The sequence below is a fragment of the Bacillus rossius genome, chromosome 1 (genome assembly GCF_032445375.1).
Source record: "Bacillus rossius redtenbacheri isolate Brsri chromosome 1, Brsri_v3, whole genome shotgun sequence".
In the NCBI taxonomy this organism is placed as follows: domain Eukaryota; kingdom Metazoa; phylum Arthropoda; class Insecta; order Phasmatodea; family Bacillidae; genus Bacillus; species Bacillus rossius.
The window spans coordinates 37,912,996-37,932,513 of record NC_086330.1 but is presented as its reverse complement, the minus strand read 5'-3'; the positions used below and the strand labels follow the sequence as shown (position 1 = coordinate 37,932,513).

At 39.7% G+C, this 19,518-nt stretch overlaps 1 protein-coding gene across 4 annotated transcripts in view; it reads left to right on the top strand.

The window, feature by feature from the left end:
• Window positions 1-19,518, top strand: part of LOC134534912 (protein big brother-like) — a 160,202-nt gene that overhangs the window by 80,863 nt on the left and 59,821 nt on the right. For all 4 annotated transcript variants that reach the window (XM_063373632.1, XM_063373613.1, XM_063373622.1 and 1 more), the window contains exon 4: window positions 14,444-14,560. In XM_063373632.1, the coding sequence (XP_063229702.1) occupies window positions 14,444-14,560 (117 nt within the window). The remainder of the gene's footprint in view (window positions 1-14,443; window positions 14,561-19,518) is intronic.

Here is a 19,518-nt window from a genome sequence, read left to right as displayed (position 1 = left end):
TGGTATCCGAGTGGTGTCTGTTTACGAAAAGCATTCAAGAATAGGCCTACTCTGAATGTGTGTTTCGTTTTTAAACTGTCCTTTTAAAAGAGTGAAAATAGCCTAAACGCGTGATTTCAGAATATTTTTCAGCCATGAAACATCCGGTAGAGATTTTGAAAGAACTCAAGGGACTTGCAATACACCTTTATCTTCATTTCTCCGCCGTATAATGTTGCGGCTACAGTTCAAATCGCGTTAGCCTCGCGTTTAGAGGCGATGCCGCGGTTGAAGCACCAGCGAGTGTCACACACTTATCATCCCGCCTCACTAACACAAATACACCCCTGACTAGGTGGGTCTCTTAAACAGACTTCTAGTATTAGCCGTTACACACTTAATGTTTGCTTTGATAACCAGAGTGAATTGAGCCTCCACGGTATCTGAATGACCTTGCTACCGACAAGACGTAAACGTACTGTATTTTGCAACCGCAGGGCCGTTCAGAGAAACTAAGGTACCGGGGATAAACACTTTTGTCTGACCCGCTAGGTATTATCTAACGTACAATTTAAAAAGAACCCACAGTTCAAAAGAAAAATCTAAATACTGTAAACGTTTCAGGGCCATAACTCTGAACGTGATTATGTGCGAACGATTTCCTTTTTAATTATATTAGCAACTAGCTGAACATGCCCCTCCTCGTGGGTACGCCACTGCCGTTGCTAAAGCCGTTATCACGGATACGCAGAAGGCATCAACAATGCAATGACGAAAATTTCATCGAGAATAATTCAATTATTCTTTAATGGGTTGGGTGTTTTCTCGAAATCTCACGTAGACAGTAGTGACCTTCCTCTAGTTTCAGAGGTCTAGCGTGCAAAATTTCATCGAAATCGGAGCAAAACTATACATATTTGTTTAAGAAACACACAAACAGAAACTCTGCTCTATATTTAAATAGTAATATTTGTCGTATTAAAAAAAAGTGTTAACTCAAAGCACACGATTCCTGCTATCCTTTATGCACGACTGAAACCCAGCATGATTAGGTGTTAAAGGCTACGGCCTGGGACGCATCTAGAGTCTTCCCTAACCCGACACACTTTTAGTTAGGTTAGGAAAAAATTGGTTGTCTGTAAAGTCGGTTTACGGACGATAGTTAAACGTGACAGCGTCATAACAAAACATTGATGAAATGATTGCATATTTTTATGAATAAAATTGAATCATATTTATTGAATTATCACTATATTTTATGGAAACAAGAAGTAGTGAAATGAAATCTACAAATTTAATTGATAAATTTACTTTTATTTGCACTCATTAATTCAAATATGTTTATTACTTTAACGAAGAGATTATTTTAACTAAAACTTTTATACATGTTTGCTATTTAACTTCTTCCAATCTGTGTTATTCTGTTGAGGATAGGACGATGATAGGAAAAGTAGGAAACGAATGGGAGTGTTTCAAGGTTAATGTGCCTCGAAAAAGTCAAATCGATGGTTGTTCCAATCGAGTGGAAGAGAGATAGATGCGGCGCAAGCGTACAATGAGCGTAACGGGACACAGCGTAACTGGACAATGTGCGTAACGGGACACTTTTTCGTGCGTGCAGCCGGCGTTCATCGATTTATTAGACGTTGTCACGTCAAAAGATAATATTTGAACTGAACCGGGGGAGAGCGTCGCGGCCTCGTTCCTCGCCGGGCGGCGGTGAACGCGGTGCTGCGACGGACTGTACCGCGGGGCCCCAGACCGCAGAGCGCTACGTGACGTGTCTCGTCGGCGACTCGCGTGATGAGATGGCTGCGGTCTGCGGCCGGGGCCTGTTCCTCCCGTGGCCGTGCGCAGCGCTGGCTCGGCTGCGCTGCCGTTCTGCAGGCCTCCACGGCACCGGGATTATCACTGCTCTTGCTTCTTCACGAGATTTAACACTCACTAAGGCCAGATTGTGGCACTAGTGGCCACGTGCAGTATTTTAAATATATTTACTATGCATATAATGGAAAATTACACGTTATTCAAAATTTAAAACGAACTAAATTATTTTAATGCAATTTTTTTTTCAAATCAGCAAATATTTTTTTCAGTTTACATAAATTATTTCTTTGATTAAATATATATATATATTAAATATGTACCTATATATGTACATATGCTACCGGAGAAAAGGAAGCTCTACTTAAATTAGAGAAATTTCACCATCCAGCCAAAGACTGGTATCCTACTAGAGGCAAAGGTGCGAATATGAAGGATTCGCAAAGGCTTTGCTCGTGGGGTTGACCGGCACAGGTCATCTCACTGGCCTATGTAGTATTCAATAATTAGAAAACTTTATAATAATTTAAAAAAACGTATTCCTTAAAGCAAAGTCTCGGTGTTATTATTACATTAATCATTCTCGCGTCACAGTAACAATTACTTCCAAAGGGAAGGCCTTTCTATTACTGTACAGCAGGGTTGTAAAAAAACAGTTTTTAAAAATCAAACAACCTGTTTTTAAACTAGGTTTTTTTTTGTTTAAACCAGTTTTATTATTACATTAGTTATTTTGATTCTCAGCATGTTAAAATAAAAGCCATACAACGTTGAACCACAAAAGTTATGACATCCAAGAACTGAAGTCCAGCGAATCTACACATCTGACTGAGACATAACCACAGAAAGGCTATTTGCCCACAGGATGAGGACTCTCCAAAGAATGGACGTTTCCCACAGAAAGGGTATTTACAGTACATTCAGGGATTTCCCACAAAATACGCATTTAACAATACATTTTTTATTTCCTCATTTTTATACACTTTTGATAACAATTTACTAATTAATTTAATTTTAGAGGAATTTTAGCTTGGTCTAATTTACAAATTATTCTAATAAATAAGATCTTAATTAGTATATCTAATCATTTGTTCCCGTAAATCACAAGAAACATTATCTAATGAGAAAACTATTATTGTATTTTTATTGTATTTATTATAGTGAAAATAGACCTTTCATTAAAATTTATTAAGATATTCTTTTTTAAAAATACATTTTGTAAAAACGCATTTTTTAAAATAAAAATCACTAGATTTAAACCATGGTTAAAACCATTGTGGTTTAAATCAGCTAACCCTGCCATACAGAAAAGAAAAGAAAAAAAAACATTCTGTACTTTTATAGAAGATTCGTTTGAAAACAAGTTGCCAAGAAATTAAAGTTTTTTCCTGACTAATTCACGCCCTTGTTACTCGCAGGAAGTACGGTTTCTAGATCTTATAGCTGAGTGAGTTAGTCTCATTTTTTAAAAATATTTCTTAATAATTTTTTTAAATGATAAAAAAGTACAGATACCTATGGTGGGTAAAGCCAGGCCTTCAGACTCAGTCTCACTTGCTATTAATTAAGGTATTTTCCTGTATATTTATCCTGTTGGGTCTCTTGCGGTTTTTTTGGAAAGCAATTATTTTTGCCAAATAATTACTAAACTTTATTTTCGAGCTGTGAAATGTACCGCTAGTGGTAGTTATTATGAACTCTTGCGTGACATTTTATTGATGATATATAATGTATAGTAAATATTTAGTACGAAATATAGATAGTAAGTAATTGAAGGGAAAAGCCTTCGAGTAATAGTAATGCACAGGGGCAGGCATTATTCGTGGAAATACCTGAACTCCCAGACTGCAACACCAGCCGTTTCTTCCTTGTAACTGGCGACCGTCTGCGAGTGAGAAGCCATCCCATTAGCTTATCTGACCGGGCCACTCACGTGTTTGCTTCAGCGCAGAATTACTGTGGTTGATGTTATAACGGTAAACATTTACCGAAAGAAACTCACCTGGTCTCGAAACACAGACGATGCTACAGTGTTTCATAAACTTTCAGCTGGCCTGGAATATTTGCCCCTAGTAATGAGAGTGAAAGGAAATCAGCAAGATGGCGGCTGCAGCTTGGACGCGTCCGCGCACGGCGCATGCGCGGCGCGGACAGCTGCGCGCGCATGCAAATGACTGACGCCGTGTTTGCGCTGGCCTCCCCGGTGAAAGGGCGTGACAAACGGCCAGCGGGTCGACTCGCCGCCAGCCAGTTTCAATGGCTCGCCGTCAGCTACACTCGCCTGTGCGGCGAACTTTCAAGGAACTTTGTATGTTCCGTTGCAGGTCATTATTTTATATTTATTTACACACGGTGAAAACTTTCCGAATTTTCGAGTGTATTTTCACTTTCACAAAATTGAATTGAACTATCACTCAGTGAAAGTTAATGATGGTTTTAAATCAAACGTTTTCTTGAAAAATAACATGTTTCAAAATAATCCGGGGAAAGAAATTTGTATTTACTGCTTTAAAATTGCAAGTTGTATTATTCTGGGTGATGTGCTGAGTTTCTTGCGTGGTTCGTAACCCCGGCCTAAGGCCTGTTCTACAATGACACGGAAACGAAGACGCATTACGTAAAAGGAAATGGTTATTCCGAAACCTTTCACTATCGCGTCTGCTGCTTTCACAATGCATTTCAAGGTTACGAAACATTAAATTTATTTTAAATATATAGGTATATAATGCTTCGAGATCACAGCATAAGCAAAATTGACATATATAATCAAATACTAAGTAGCTAAAAATAGAACATTAGATATTCTACTTGAAACAATTTTTAACATATTTAGAACATAAACAAACATGGCTGCCATGGCAGCCAAGTACTCTGCTTCTATTGGTCGCACGGAGGAACGTAAACTGTAGAGCTCAGCATTGCCGAGCTAATTCGTACGGTTCCCTCGCGTCTGCGAGCTGTTGTAGAAACTCTGTTCCGTGAGATCCGTCTCCGTTTACGTGATCTTCTCCGTTCCCGTGTCATTGTAAAAATGGCCTAAGAACCCTGCGTGAAGGATAGACGCTTCAACGGGCTGCCCCTGGTCCATCTACATTGAAACAATCACGGGGACTGTGAGGCAAAGGCGCGGTGGGAATAGATTTGCCGACGAGGGCTGCGACAGTAATGAATAAACCGTGTACACGTTCAGCCACCATAAACATACAATGCTATCATTTCGAAACACTGTAAGTAAAGTTAATGTTGCTTCACGCTGCACTGAGAGAAAGGTTTGTTTGCCTCAAAAAATATTTGTTTATATATGGCGAAATAGATCTATTTTGTTAATTCAAACAAATATGTTGTAGTAGGAAAGATTCTGTTGACCCAACAAAATGATTTTGCCAACTCAAATGTATATTTGGTTAGGTGTAACAAATCATTTTGTTACTTACTGAGTTTGGTTAAGCTAACAAAATATTTTGTTCCACCAAGTAAATATTTATTTCGCCATATATAAACAAACATTTGTTTGATTAAAACAAACCTTTTTCTCTGTGTGATATTTTTGGTGGTCTACTATTTTTTATGGTGTGTGTGGGGGGGGGGGGGGGGTTTATGAATCCTCCTCCCCTCTGACAGATGGGCGTAAGCGTGCAAATATTTTTTGATAGTGTTTGACGTAGGCCTACATAGATCCTAGATATTAAAAAAAAATCATGAGCACTTTGACAACTTGCATTTTTGCCTTTCTGGCAACTGCACACTGCAGCTAATGGAGTAATGACAATTGAATAAGAGAAATTTGAAAATGTTTTATCCCCTGCAGGTACACGTATTCAACAATCCGAATTCATCCGTATCCGTTGTTACTTTCACAGGGTCCTTAATTTGCCTTTAATTGAATAATGCCACCCCTTAAGTGTCTTAAAAATTTTCAGTACGAATTTTTTAATAACTCCTTAATAAAGACTGATAGCGTGCAAGTAGCGGATAAACGCGGGTATCGTAATGTTCTTTTATTTCCGACTAGGCAGCAAACAACGCTTTCATGAATTTCGGCCACGTGATTAGATTTTATAAATAATAAAAATGTTTTAATTTAGTTTTTAAATTTTTTTATTCCAACTTTAAACTGAAAATGTGCGTTCCACTGACTGTTTAACTTATATAATACGTAAATGTAGTTAGAAATCGAATTAAATGATAGACACTATGACATTGATATTGATAAATTGATAGACACTATTCTTGGGTTAGACGTGTGTTCCAGAGATAATTCCGGACATTAGGGGGCTTATCTGTAAGGATTGGATCGACGAAATTATCTTTTGTTCTTTAAAATCCTTTATTTTTGATTGCCCAAGAGGTACGAAACACGTATCGAGGGCCGACCCTGGCTTCAGCTTCACCGTCCGACTACAGCGACCCAGCACACGGCTGGACACCCCTGCTCGGTGTTAAACTGCCCTAATTAATTGCTCCTGTGCAAACACCATTAAACGTTGTTTCTCGCTGCACAATGTGCTGGCTACCCGGATTTATATATTTTTTTGCCGCGCGGGTATAGTTCGTAACGGACACATGTTTTGTCTGGTGAGAGAAGTCACGAAGGGATGAAGACGCGGACTGTAAAAGGTTTGGCGATGAAAGGGAATGGAAGAAAGGGGGGGAAGACAAGGTTTTAGTTTGTCAAACGGACCCTGCCGGGCAGCGGTCTGTTTTTTTTTCACCCCCCCCCCCCTACATTTTCTCGTGGTTCCTGTCGCCTCTTTGTTTTCCAGGGACGTGCTACGCCCCTAATTCATCTCGCATACAAGTCCCCTGGCGTGCGTGTGCGTGTGCGAGCTACCTGCGCCACGCCGCCTAAGAAATGGAGCGAAATTATGTCACACGTCGCAAAAAAAAAAATAATAATGAAAGAAGCTATCTAAAGAAATCCAGTTCAGGCATTCATCCCGCCTAAAAGCGAATATTTTTCTCCTTCATAAACAAACTATGGTTGTTTTTTTTCTAAAAACGCAATGAATAGTTGAAACAATAAACTAGGAGCTTATGGTGACGTCAAAACAATTATTCTTTCGGCCGCCTTTTTTAAATGCTGTTCAAATATTTTAGATAGCTAAGGAACTCATTCGTTACATTAACAAGACAAATTTAATGCCGCAGTTGGGAAAAGGAAAAAAAATTTTTTTCCGAAGAATTAAAAAAAGGAAACTAGCCGGCCAAGAACTGTTTGGTACTAGGAGCGTATCCACAATATTATTGGTGGTTTGAGAGGCGTTATACCCAAGACAGGCCATTCTTCACTAAGACTGAATACAATATTTACGGAATTGTTAGTGGATTATCGATAGAGGACTAGTGTTAGTCCAACAATTTAATTTAAATTATCTGACCTCACATAGGTACATGCATTTAAAAGTTCTTTGAATGACTCGTGCAATGGGGAAGATTTAGTTAAAATATTATTTTGGACATGCGCCATTGTTGGTTTACACTGTATGCCATGGAGAAAACCCTTAATGATGGACAAAAATAAAATTTACACATAAACGCACACAAAATAAGCCAAAATCTGCCGGGTTTTCCCGTGCTTCGCTTTATTGTCGTTTTGTCCAGATTATCTGTTTAGTGTCACTGTGTCGGTCAAGGTTGTTGTTCGTATTCATTGTTCTTGTTGCAAACCCTCTGCATTTAAAAAATTTACCTTCAATTTACGAAGAACCCTGGTTATTAATTGTAGGGTTAATGGTATCTTCGTAAATGTACGGACACTGAGTTAAAAGAATATTATTGGTATATTAACAAAACTTTCAAAAACTGGTTAAGTCTGCACAAAGAACGCTTATATATATATATATATATATATATATATATATATATATATATATATATATATTAATTTTGAGTTTAACTTTGTTGGAACGAAACATACAACGGGAAAATCAAAATACGGCGTAGATTATGCGAAGATATTTTCGTTTATTTGAGTTAAATTCTTCTTTGAAAAGTCCATAAATTTAGTGTAATTTTTAACTGTGTATGTTTGTTTACAGTGCTTTGATGTTGTTCTGGCTAATTTCTTCCACGGGATTCTCTGAGCTGTCTTGTTTTCTGAGTGTTTGTGTATAGATTTTTTTTTTCTGTATCCGTTCTTGAGATTTTCTCTATGGCATAAAGTATGATATTGATCATACATTTTGTATGTCCGAAATATTTTTTTAAAATTAAGAGGGGATTAGGCCTAGCTATTTTGGATTTCCCCCTCTTTTTGATATAATAAATTTGAACTCTTTATCTCGATTTTTGATTTGCCAAGGCATTAATCATATCTCTTTACCTTTGTGCAACTACACATTTACTAACAGGCTCTCGTGTGTAAGCGCCGCCAAAAAAAATTGATTATTTCACGCTGGCGACTACAACTATCATGACTATCACACCAGTTCACGAGTGTTGATTTCAAATCGTAGTCAAAGTTAAGTCCTATGCCATGTCAAAGTAAAAAAAATAATTAGCATGGAAGCTTTATTGCAAGAGAGATAAAAAATGTTTTAAACTAGCTGAAGTACCTGGCGTTGCCCGGGCTAAACACATCATAATAAAAGGAACATCGCTACCGAGTTTCAAGTCTGTAGGACATACCTACACTTGAAAAACGAGAAATTTTGATTTTAAAGTCCTGTTGATTGCTCAATCTGGCTGCATCAAGGCTACGCATCAGCAAAACCCGGACGCCAATCTTCAGCTTCATTTTGTTAGAAGGCACCCCTAGACAAGACGTGACGGATTAACCAAACGATAGCGCGTTACAAATTCAAAGGCAACGCCATCTGTTGACGGAAGTTCTCAGCTAAACTGTTATTAGCGCCTTTAGTTCGATAGCAGCCGCGAGCTTCACTAAACGGATGGATTTCGCCAAGGAGAAGGATGGGAAGTTGCCAGACCTTACTATATGACCGTGTGGCGGACATAGAGAAATTACACAAGCTCACTGTTTGTGTGTCTATGACACACCGAATTTACCTTCTTTTTTTTCTTTCGCTTCTTAGGGACGGAATTTCATTATTATATATAGTCTTGTCACTCTCCGGTCCATGAGCTATCTATATACAAAAAAAAAAGGTCATACCAATCCGTTGCCAAGTGAAAGGATACACTTTCGCAGTTAATAAGTTAGCAGGGATTGCGAGGTGGCAAGGTCTAATCCCCTTAAAACACGCATATTCCCGCGCCGGCCAGACACTCGGTGGATCGTTGTTTTCGGGAGTGCTAAATGAGCCGCGAAGCAGGCCCGTCGCCTCCCCTCCCCCCCTCTAACACCGGCAGCTTGTCAGACACCGGGGGATGCTCCATTGTGGCGCTGTCATGTATACACGACGCGCCGCGTCATTAGCGCGAGCACACACACGGGGCCCCACGGAGGGGGGAAGAGGGGTCACGAGTTATGCAGATCATCGCCCTACCATTAGAGCGCCGAGGGATGCGAACCCACACACGTCCTCGTTTCAGGCGGGAGACACGGCAAACGAAAGGAACCAGAAAAAAGGGTTCAAAGATTATTTTGTCGTCAATACTGAAAATTTTCTGTCGTGTAAATTAGTGGAAATGAGAATATTATTAAAATGTAATTAAAGTTTGTCCCATAATTATTTTTTCATTTTAGGAATCGGTTATAAGTGTTATTGAATAGATATATATTTAATTAATAAAATATTATTAAATATAATGTAATAGTTAATCAGAAATGCAAATTATTTATAATTATGTATTTATCAATAATTAATAAACTTTATATGGCGTGTTTTTGACCGGGACTACCGGTTGACAAATGATTCTCTAACCGCGCGCTCTCCGCCCTCTATCTCGAAAACGTTTCAACGTATAAAAAAATGTTTGAAACATTTTTTGTAGGGAATTTAATCCTCTACAAAATTGATAACAAATACAACTCACGAAAAACCCATAGGAAACTAGATATTTGCAAAAAAAATGTGCAAAAAAAATCGATTTTTGTGATCTTTGACCTTAGATTTTAATAGTCGCGTACACCCTACCATATGTAGGTTTTGAGACAACTTTTAGGATGTCAAAATACAAGTTTATACAAGTTTATAACTGGGTATCTCAAATTCCGAGATTCTTACCTAATTTTGACTAAGATGACTGGACTATGACTCCAGACTACGCGGCGCGCGTAGCAGTTTCACGTGGACGCAGTGCGTGACGTCTGCTTGTCAGATGTGGTCTCGCACCTACCTTTTTTCCGCAGGATTTCACACCCAAGCAGTTGTCAACACGTCCCCCCAGTTCTCTCTCCCCACACCAGGCTGTTGTGGAAACGATCGCTTTCATCTCCGAAGACGTAAATATTTCTCGCAACTATACTGGCTTTTCCTTCTTCTTCTTCTTACTCCCCCTCCCTTTTTCGCCCTGCGGTGGAGCCAACCGTGGAGAAAGATAATGCTTCCTTGCCGGTTGACAGATGGAGTTGTCGGTTGTCTGGGTCCACTCCTGACTTTTGTCAGTTCAAACACAATGTAGCTGTCCGTCCACTCTGTATTCCCACCAGCAGGTGGGGGGGAAAATATATATGGCAACACCAGCATTTTTCTCCGAAGTTTACAGAAACATGTTTTAAAGTAGCGCTATTTTAAAATAGTAACAAATCAAAGTTAACTATACTCAATATTTTTTTTCTGAAGAACGGGTCATGTAAACATGAATCTCAAATTTGACAGTTAGGTATCAAAAGTAGTGCTTGGCAACAGATGCGTAGACCATTGGTTATACTTTTGAGAACCGACAAATTGGAAACGAGTCACGCTACGCTTGCTTATTTGACCAGCAATCCAATTGTTATAGTTTGATTAGCAACTAATTGCATAAAAAAGAGTTTTTGTGAAGTAAACTTAGAAATTCAACATTAGTCATTCAAATAAACTCTCATTTTCAGTTGGCCTTTTACAGCAAGGAAATTTTTATCTGATTACTGGGGATCAGTAGAACCATATGTACTGTATGTAATACCTGTCTGTTCGTCTGTTTCGCCTTTGTTGATATTGTTAAAAAAATTCTAAATAAGATAATATTTTTTATTTTTTTTACCCAGAAAATACGACAATCAGTCAGACAGAAAGCTATAATTAATTATGGTTTTTGGCCTTACTTAGAAATAACAAGCAACGTGTCCTATGTGACAAAATTTGCCACAGCACAAAATGCAATACGTAAATGTTGGGACATTAGTAAAAATTATTCTGTATAAATAATGACAAGAAATTGCAATCACCCAATATGGCGGGTGAATCCGTGTATTTATGGGCCTAAGTGCTGTCGCTCATTCGTAATCTCATATTCCCACAGCCATCCCACAAGTGTGCTCACGTCACACAACCCACGGTGATAGGTGCTTGACAAAGCGACGAACGGCCCAGAATATAATGTATGTTATTTGCATAGTAGGATGGCCAGAGACCGGGAAACAAACATCGCCGATTATTTTAACGATGGGCTAAAATACATTATTTTTTGTAATGCTTCTGCTATCGACTAGCAGTTAATCTGGATGTATTTAGAAGCCAATGAAAATCCTTCAACCAGTAACGTATCGAATCAAAAGTTACCCAGTAAAGAAGTCTTATTATTCATCAGCCAATGAATAGGTGGCATTTGCCCGAGTATCCAGAAAATTGTTGGAGGTCATTGAACCTGTGAATTTTTCAAGTTCTAACAATTACTCAAAAAAATTATCATTGCCTTCTTTTTAACTACCATTATTATTTTCCTTTCTCATTCTGTCAATTAAACGCCAATCTCACTTAGAAAACGCTTTTTTGTCCATACTAAATACCGCTAAAACCAAAATTTCTTGGAGTTCATACGCGTCTGTGTCCCCTCTGGCGGTTGTAGAAATTGCTCAGACTATTTACTCATGACCACAGCCGTCATAGAAACTGATATAAACTTAAAGGAAAAAAAAAGTTTTTGTGTTGAGTACATTAGCAGAAACTGTTAGTGAAATGTTCACAAACACCACCCCCCCCCCTTTTCCAGCCTCCCCCGTCTCATCTATCAGAGGTATAAAAGCGCACTTGAAATTCGTTCGAGCATCGGGTAGTTTCTGACCTTTTTAAGTTCCTGTTGATCCCCCCCCCCCCCCTCGGTGTGTCCCCGGAGGACGTCGTCACACCGCGCTGACGCGTCACATCGCTCAAAAATTGCTCCGTGGGCCGTGAGGCGAGTCCCTTTGTGCGCCGCGGAGCCGGGACGGATGAAAAGGCGTGTTCGCGCCGCCTTTTGTGCCGGGTCGCGAGACTGCGAGTGTGTGCGTAGTGATAATGTGTGTCCAGGTAAACGTCGAAGGATCCCCCCCTCTCTCTCTCTCTCTAGCCCGGTGTGATGCATGGCTGCTTTTGTAGGCACGCTTCGCTCCTAGTTGGCCAAACACTGCCGCGCCTTCGGAGGATGCAACAGCGGCACAAGCGGGCGATCCCGTCTCTACGAGTTGTCGCCACCTTAACTGACGGAGAATTTAACTCATTAGAGCATCGGAGCAGTTGGAGCGATTGCGGCTGTTGGAACTTTGAAGCAGTTGCAGCCCATTAGAGCCGATCGTGATTTCAAATAACTGTTATCTTCGTAGAAACTACGTCCTGTTTCTCGTCTTCCGAGTTGCATGATCCGTTCTAATCGAAGGTAAACACACACACGCGCACAGACAAAACAAGAGTGTTGTTACTAAAGACTTAAGTTTTGTTAATATGCCAAAAAAAATTATTTTGGATTCATTTTAAAATTATAAGTAAGAGACCTCCGTGTTTGTAAGTTTACGAAGAAAGCCGTAAATTAACGAAGATCCCTTATTAACTTGTAACCAGCGTTCTTTGTAAATTGAAGATTAAATATTTTAACAGTTTATCAATACTTATTTAGCTTCAAACACAGATTGAAAAGTATCTATAGAATATATATATATCTATATATATATATATATATATATATATATATATATATTTGTATCAGTCTCTTGACTGTGTGGATAAACAAAGCCCCCAGAATTGGGAGTCAGTGTTATAAGTCAACAGGTCGTTGACCAACATGTGCCACGTGGATACTCAAACAACTCGTGGAGTGGAGGGAGGGCATGTATAGATTGTGACGTAATCTGCTGGCGGCGGTTATCTTGGCTCCGAAGCTTGAATGCTTGGATCAGGTACTTCTCGTTACTGTGCGCTGTGATGAAGTGAGCGGCCACGCCACTTGTCCCCTTCTCGCGCGGAGACTCTGGGGCGACGTCTAACCCCGAGTCCAGTCGAGCGGAATGGAACCGGGAAGCAGCGCTGCTCTCTCCCCGGCAGCCTCCGCGACTCGCGCCTCCTCTGCCGGCTACCGCTGGCGGCGTGAAGGTCTTTACTTCCTTCCCTGCACGCGACACCGCGTGGCAACCAGCTCTCTCGCGCCACTGTTCGGTCCGTCATCAAGCTGAACACACACGCGGCCAGTGTATCTGTCATCATTGCCGCATCGAAGGAAACTTTACATTACTAAACTACAGCCATATTCGAAAGAATAAGTATGCACTGTAACTAACACAAGACGTTACACCGATATAACACTCGTTCTCTTAAAAACAAGACGTTCGGCCTTAGATGCACATTTTCTTCTTAAAATCTACTGTCATAGATTCATAGATACATCACCCAGATCGTAAAATATTTTAATGCGATGTGCAACATATTAAAATTTTTAAAAATGTTTAGCATTATCATCTTTATTAATAACAACTTAAGGTCTCTTCGTAATCTCTGAAGCTAAAATAATTTATCTTGTTCCTATATTGTTCGTATTTTATTTTTTCTTATGTTTTTCTCTAAATGTATTTCCCCGTTAAGTTTGTGGCTGTTTATATAATTAGATTTGTATTTGTTTAGTACCAGCTTGATTTGGGCAATGTATATTGGCTTGCCCTAAGGATTTATAGATAAATAATAAATAGTTGTTACAGATTAAAAAATTCGAAACTATCATGGTGTTACTCGGTTTCTTTATTTCCCCTTTAACATAAACTTGTACCTATTTGTTCGTGTGTCCACACCAGCAATGTGTGACAAATGGTAAGTAACAGATGGTCTCGTGCGCAGTCCACGCCGTTATGTTCGGTACACAGAAGAAAAAAAAACTTCTGTAGTTTTACAAAACCAGTTGCCAAGGAATACACTGTAATACCGACCACAAAAAAAAATGATAATGTAAGTTTTTGTACAGCACATGGCTATGATTATTTTTGCACGATTATATACTTTTTCGAGATAATAGACCTACTGAGTACCTATTTCTCACGAAATGTGGCACATATTTTAATATTTTCATCGTGTTTGATTCAAGTGTAATTATTTTTTAAAACATGGAAAAAAAAAAAAAAACAAATATTCAGTCATTGGACTTTATTTTGTTATGCCTGTTAATGTGCGCAGTCAATACTGGAAAGCTATTCAGGGAAAGGTTTACAAACAAATTTAACAAATGGAGATGCTGGGACAACTAAGAGCTAAAAATCCCGGGTAAGAATCCGACCACAGCATTACTGCGAACAGTATTTTGTAGTGATGTATGTAGTGTAAATGAGGAAACTTACAAATGCCGGGCGGTGTTGCAGGTGCACATCCGGTCTCACTTCATCATGAACGGCGTCTGCGTGCGGTGGCGCGGCTGGATCGACCTGGAGCGGCTGGACGGCGTCGGCTGCTTGGAGTACGACGAGGAGCGCGCTCAGGTGAGGGTCGCCTCCTCCGCCCTGAACACAAGCACGCACCCACTAGAGCTGTAGCAAACCGTATGTATTCGTTACTGAGTAACGGGTGCGGCATCTAGTAACGAGTAACGAAACGTTACACACGAATGCATTTCGTTACTCGCATCTTTCGTATGTTTCACGCATGCGCGCGCGTATTCGTTACAAAGAACGATGTTTGTTTATTAATAAAAGTATGATTTGGAAATTCGTCGTCCAAGTTTTTTTACTGTTTATTAAAGGTATTGTGTGTGTAGACAAAGTTTTAGATTCGAACAGAAACAACGTAAGAAAGTATTTTTTACAAATTATGAATATGTATGTTTTTGTTTTTTATAATCGCGTATTTTCACGTTTTATGTTCTTATCTTAAAAGATATATTATAATAAAGCCGCTCTAATGAGAGCTAATTGTTTCTTGGTTAACAAAAGCTGTTAATTATCAAATATTTTTAATTGTTTATATTCGATTTATTTTTATTTACGCGACGTCATACTGTACGCGTACGAAATACGACTCGATTCGATGCTGTTACATAACATAGCATGTGCCATGTCATGCGGTATCAGAAGTAACGAGTAACGATACGAAAGTAACGAGTACTAATTGTTATAGTAACGAATACATACGGGTACACATTTTTTCGTTACTTTTACACCTCTAGCACCCACACTCTCCTCCTCCGCCCCGAACCCAAGCATAGACCCACACTCTTCCTCCTCCGCCCCGAACACAAGCATACACCCACACTCATCCTCCTCCGCCCCGAACACAGGCATACACCCACACTTATCCTGCTTCAAGTTCAGTACATATATCCTTATAGGCACAGGCATAGATCCCAGGGTGGCCTTGGGGGCCCCACCTGTACTGACAAAATTGTAACTGCGAAACGGGGTGGATAAATGTAAACGTTAAAACTGTGTTTTATGGAAAACTTTCTTCATGCTATAAAGTTTTATGCTTTTTAAGTGCATATAGGCCAACTATGGTCAGTATACAACATACGAGCACCCCATACATTAATGGTGTACATAGTTTTTACGTAATTAGAGTAGTATATGATAGGGGCTCCGGCGGCAGGCTTCAGGCTGTGGTGTCTGTGGTGTTTTCCGCCATCTTGGATTGTGACGTCACGGCGGCCATCTTGGATGGTTGTGACCTTGACCTTTGACCTTGACCTTGAATTTGATCCTCAAAAATCGCCAAAATTGGGCAAAAATTGCCCAAAATTCCTCAAAATTTACATTTCTGTGGAAAAAAATTCCGCCAAAAATTCTCAAAAAATTCCACAAATTAAAAATTTCTCTTTTCGAGGGAAAAATTCCCGTTTCGAGGGAAAATTTCCCGTTTTTAGTCCTTAAAAATCCCAGCGGCTAGAAATGTCCATATAGAGGCTTAAGCATCCATGTCTACAGCCTCTGATAAGCCTCTGACGTCATCATGGAATATGTCATTTTGAATAAAGACGTCACCATTACAATTTTCGTTACAGCCGCCATCTTTAACTTTTTTATTTATTATCCGATTTTAACGGAAAAAAATTTAAAATTTATAAAAAAATTCAATTAATAAAAATTTAATAAAAAATATTTAAAAATCATACATTAACGACACGGAGCTCGGAGTCCTCAGTTCGAACCCGACGAGCGCAAAAAAATAAATAAAAATGACGACCGATCCTTCCCCCGTGGTGGGTGCTAGCAGACTGACTCCCACCACTTTTTTTCAAAGCATATATATCGTCACCTAGTATGACGTCATGTCCGCCATCTTGTCTTCGATGCTGGAAGCCATCATAATTGTATCGTCGGCTAGAGTGCGCTGACGCCATGTTAGTTTAATTCTTACCCGCTAGAGTGCAGTAAACATTTATTACCGAGGTGCCCCCGCCATCTTGAAATTTGACCGCCATCTTGAAAATCCGTAAATATTTAGCTAGAAATTCGGGAAAAGTTCCAAAATTCATTAAAAAAATCACTCATTAATTTACATATTGATTTGATCCGCTCCTTTCCTTGGTTCGATCTCTGAACGAAGCTAAAAATAAATTTAATTTAAATATCAGAAAAGTGTCAGGTTCAAGGAATTAAACACCACAAGTTCTTTTACAAACATAATATTTATTACATAATTTCTATTCTACTACAGGATCAGTTGCAAAAGCCAGCAATCTTATAATCATTAGTTCCGCATCGGTGTGAAATGACTAATTCTTAGCTCCAATCGGCTTATACTAGACAGAGACCAACCAGAACCTTTACTGACATAGTCCTCCTCTTCTTGACAAAGTTTCTGGATACCGTGTTTAACAGTTTGCTTCACATCGTCCGAACTGTAAATTACTGCTGCCGATGTCTTGAATGCACACGTCTTCTCTTTGTCATCAAACGGATATGGCTTTCCATATATACAGTCCAACCACAAGTTATATTTCAAAGGTCCGTTTGTTGCTACGTCATCAGTAAGCTGATTGATTATGTTCTGTCTGATATCATCAAGAAAATTACAAATGTCTTTCGACTCACCTAACGTATTTAGATAATAGTAGTCTTTCAATGTTCCACGAAATGTAGACTGCGCCAAGTAGAAGCCATTATCATTCACCTGCAGAGCACCGATCACAGTCTTAGGTTTAGTTCCATGCCCAGATGCCATAGCAATCGGTTGCTGCGCATCTGTTTTCTTGCTTGTACGCTTACGAGTCTCCAATCTAAAGCGAGGAGTCGAAATTTCTGAAGGTAGTTCAGCAGTAGGCGCACGAACTTCACCTTTACAGTTTTTCGAATGTCGTCGCAAATTATCAATTCGAGTAAACCATTCATAACACTCATCACAGCGAAACTTCATGCGAGAAGGATTCTTCATGCATTTGCTCCGCTCATGTCTTCGTGCATCATGGGAAAATGCGAACGACGTATCACAGTAGCTGCAAGGATACCGCGGTGATGAAGACGAACCTTTCAGACTCGATCCAGATACTGACGTTGTCGCCGACGTACCATTTCCAGGCATGCTCTTATACACATCGATGCATCGTTGTTGCACCGATACCTTTACTTTCTGCCGCGCAACAGGTCCTTTGCATGTCTCCAAGTGTTGCTGCAAATTAGCATTTCTTGTAAATTGCTTGCGACACTTAATACAGCCAAACATTTTTCGATAAGGGTTCTTAGCACATTCTCTATTCTCATGTCTGCGAGCATTTGAGGTGATAGTAAATGATGCGTCACAGTATTTGCACTGACGCAATGTACGCTCTTCATTAGTTGAAGAATCCATTGCTGATGATGAACTTCGGATGATGGTGGTATCACATCTGTTGAAATCTCCTCCAATGTTGACGTCGTCGTTGCCAACGGGATCTGCACATTCTCCATCGTAGCTGTCGTCAAGGTTCCCGTAGTCGACGGTACAACCTCCGAGTTTAACGTTAAAGACGGTAAAGATGCCATCGAGGTCTCAAGAACAGCTAATTGACACGACTTATGCACCAGAAGAAACAAACTAGGTGATCCTTACACCGCCGTCGTCAGAAACAAACTGAGCGTCCTGCTGTCTAGGACTCGCTTATATACATGCACCGTATTGGAATAATACGCTAGTCAAATCAAAAACCATGTACAATAATACTAGAGTCAAATCTACAAATTAAAAAAGAGGATCATTTGATCGGAAAAAAAATCGATCTCTCCAATATACGCCAGGCTCCAAGAGCTACAATTCACGTCATCAGATCCATCTACATTTTGCTCCTATGCTTCAATTGACCATTAGCTGCAAGTGCTCCAACAGCTCCATCAGCTCCAACACGTAATGTACGCAATCTACGCGCAATACATGCAATTTACACGCAATAAATGTAATGATTACACAGTACACACAGGAAACGGAACGTACACACAGTACACACACACAGGAAACGGAACGTACACACAGTTCACACACACAGGAAACGGAACGTACACACAGTACACACAGGAAACGGAACGTACACACAGTACACACAGGAAACTAAACGTACACACAGTACACACAGGAAATGGAACGTACACACAGTACACACAGGAAACTGAACGTACACACAGTACACACAGGAAACTGAACGTACACACAGTACACACAGGAAACGGAACGTACACACAGGAAACGGAACGTACACACAGTACACACAGGAAACGGAACGTACACACAGTACACACAGGAAACGGAACGTACACACAGGAAACGGAACGTACACACAGTACACACAGGAAACGGAACGCACACACAGTACACACAGGAAACGGAACGTACACACAGTACACACAGGAAACGGAACGTACACACAGGAAACGGAACGTACACACAGTACACACAGGAAACGGAACGTACACACAGTACACACAGGAAACGGAACGCACACACAGTACACACAGGAAACGGAACGTACACACAGGCTTAGTTGGAAATCAGAATACAAGAAATAAAAACATTAAATTTTTACTTTCAATATTTTATTACTTCTCAACATTACACAAATACAAGTAAAAGAAGCCATTATTGTATGTAGCCAGCTTTCCTCAGTTCTTTGAGTATGAAGGATATTTCTTTGATGCACGGATAGTTTCCTGCACAAAGCGAGCCATGTAGAAGTCTTAGCCGGTCAACCAATATGTTTGGATCTTTCCATGATGTGTAATCAATCTCTTCTACCACCATCTTACTTGCTTGTTTATTATAAATACTTTTAATATCACAATCGTCCCAGTGATCATAATAAGCATTATCAGATTTATTTATTATAACACGACGTTTCCATCGTTTCGGTCTCAGGACATCGCCACATTCTTCGATCTTGTCAGCTCTAGGTGCTTCATCACAGTCTATGCCTTTGTCAACAGCCTCAGAGTCACTGTAACAATCACTGTAGAAGACATCCTCTTCACCCAGATTACCG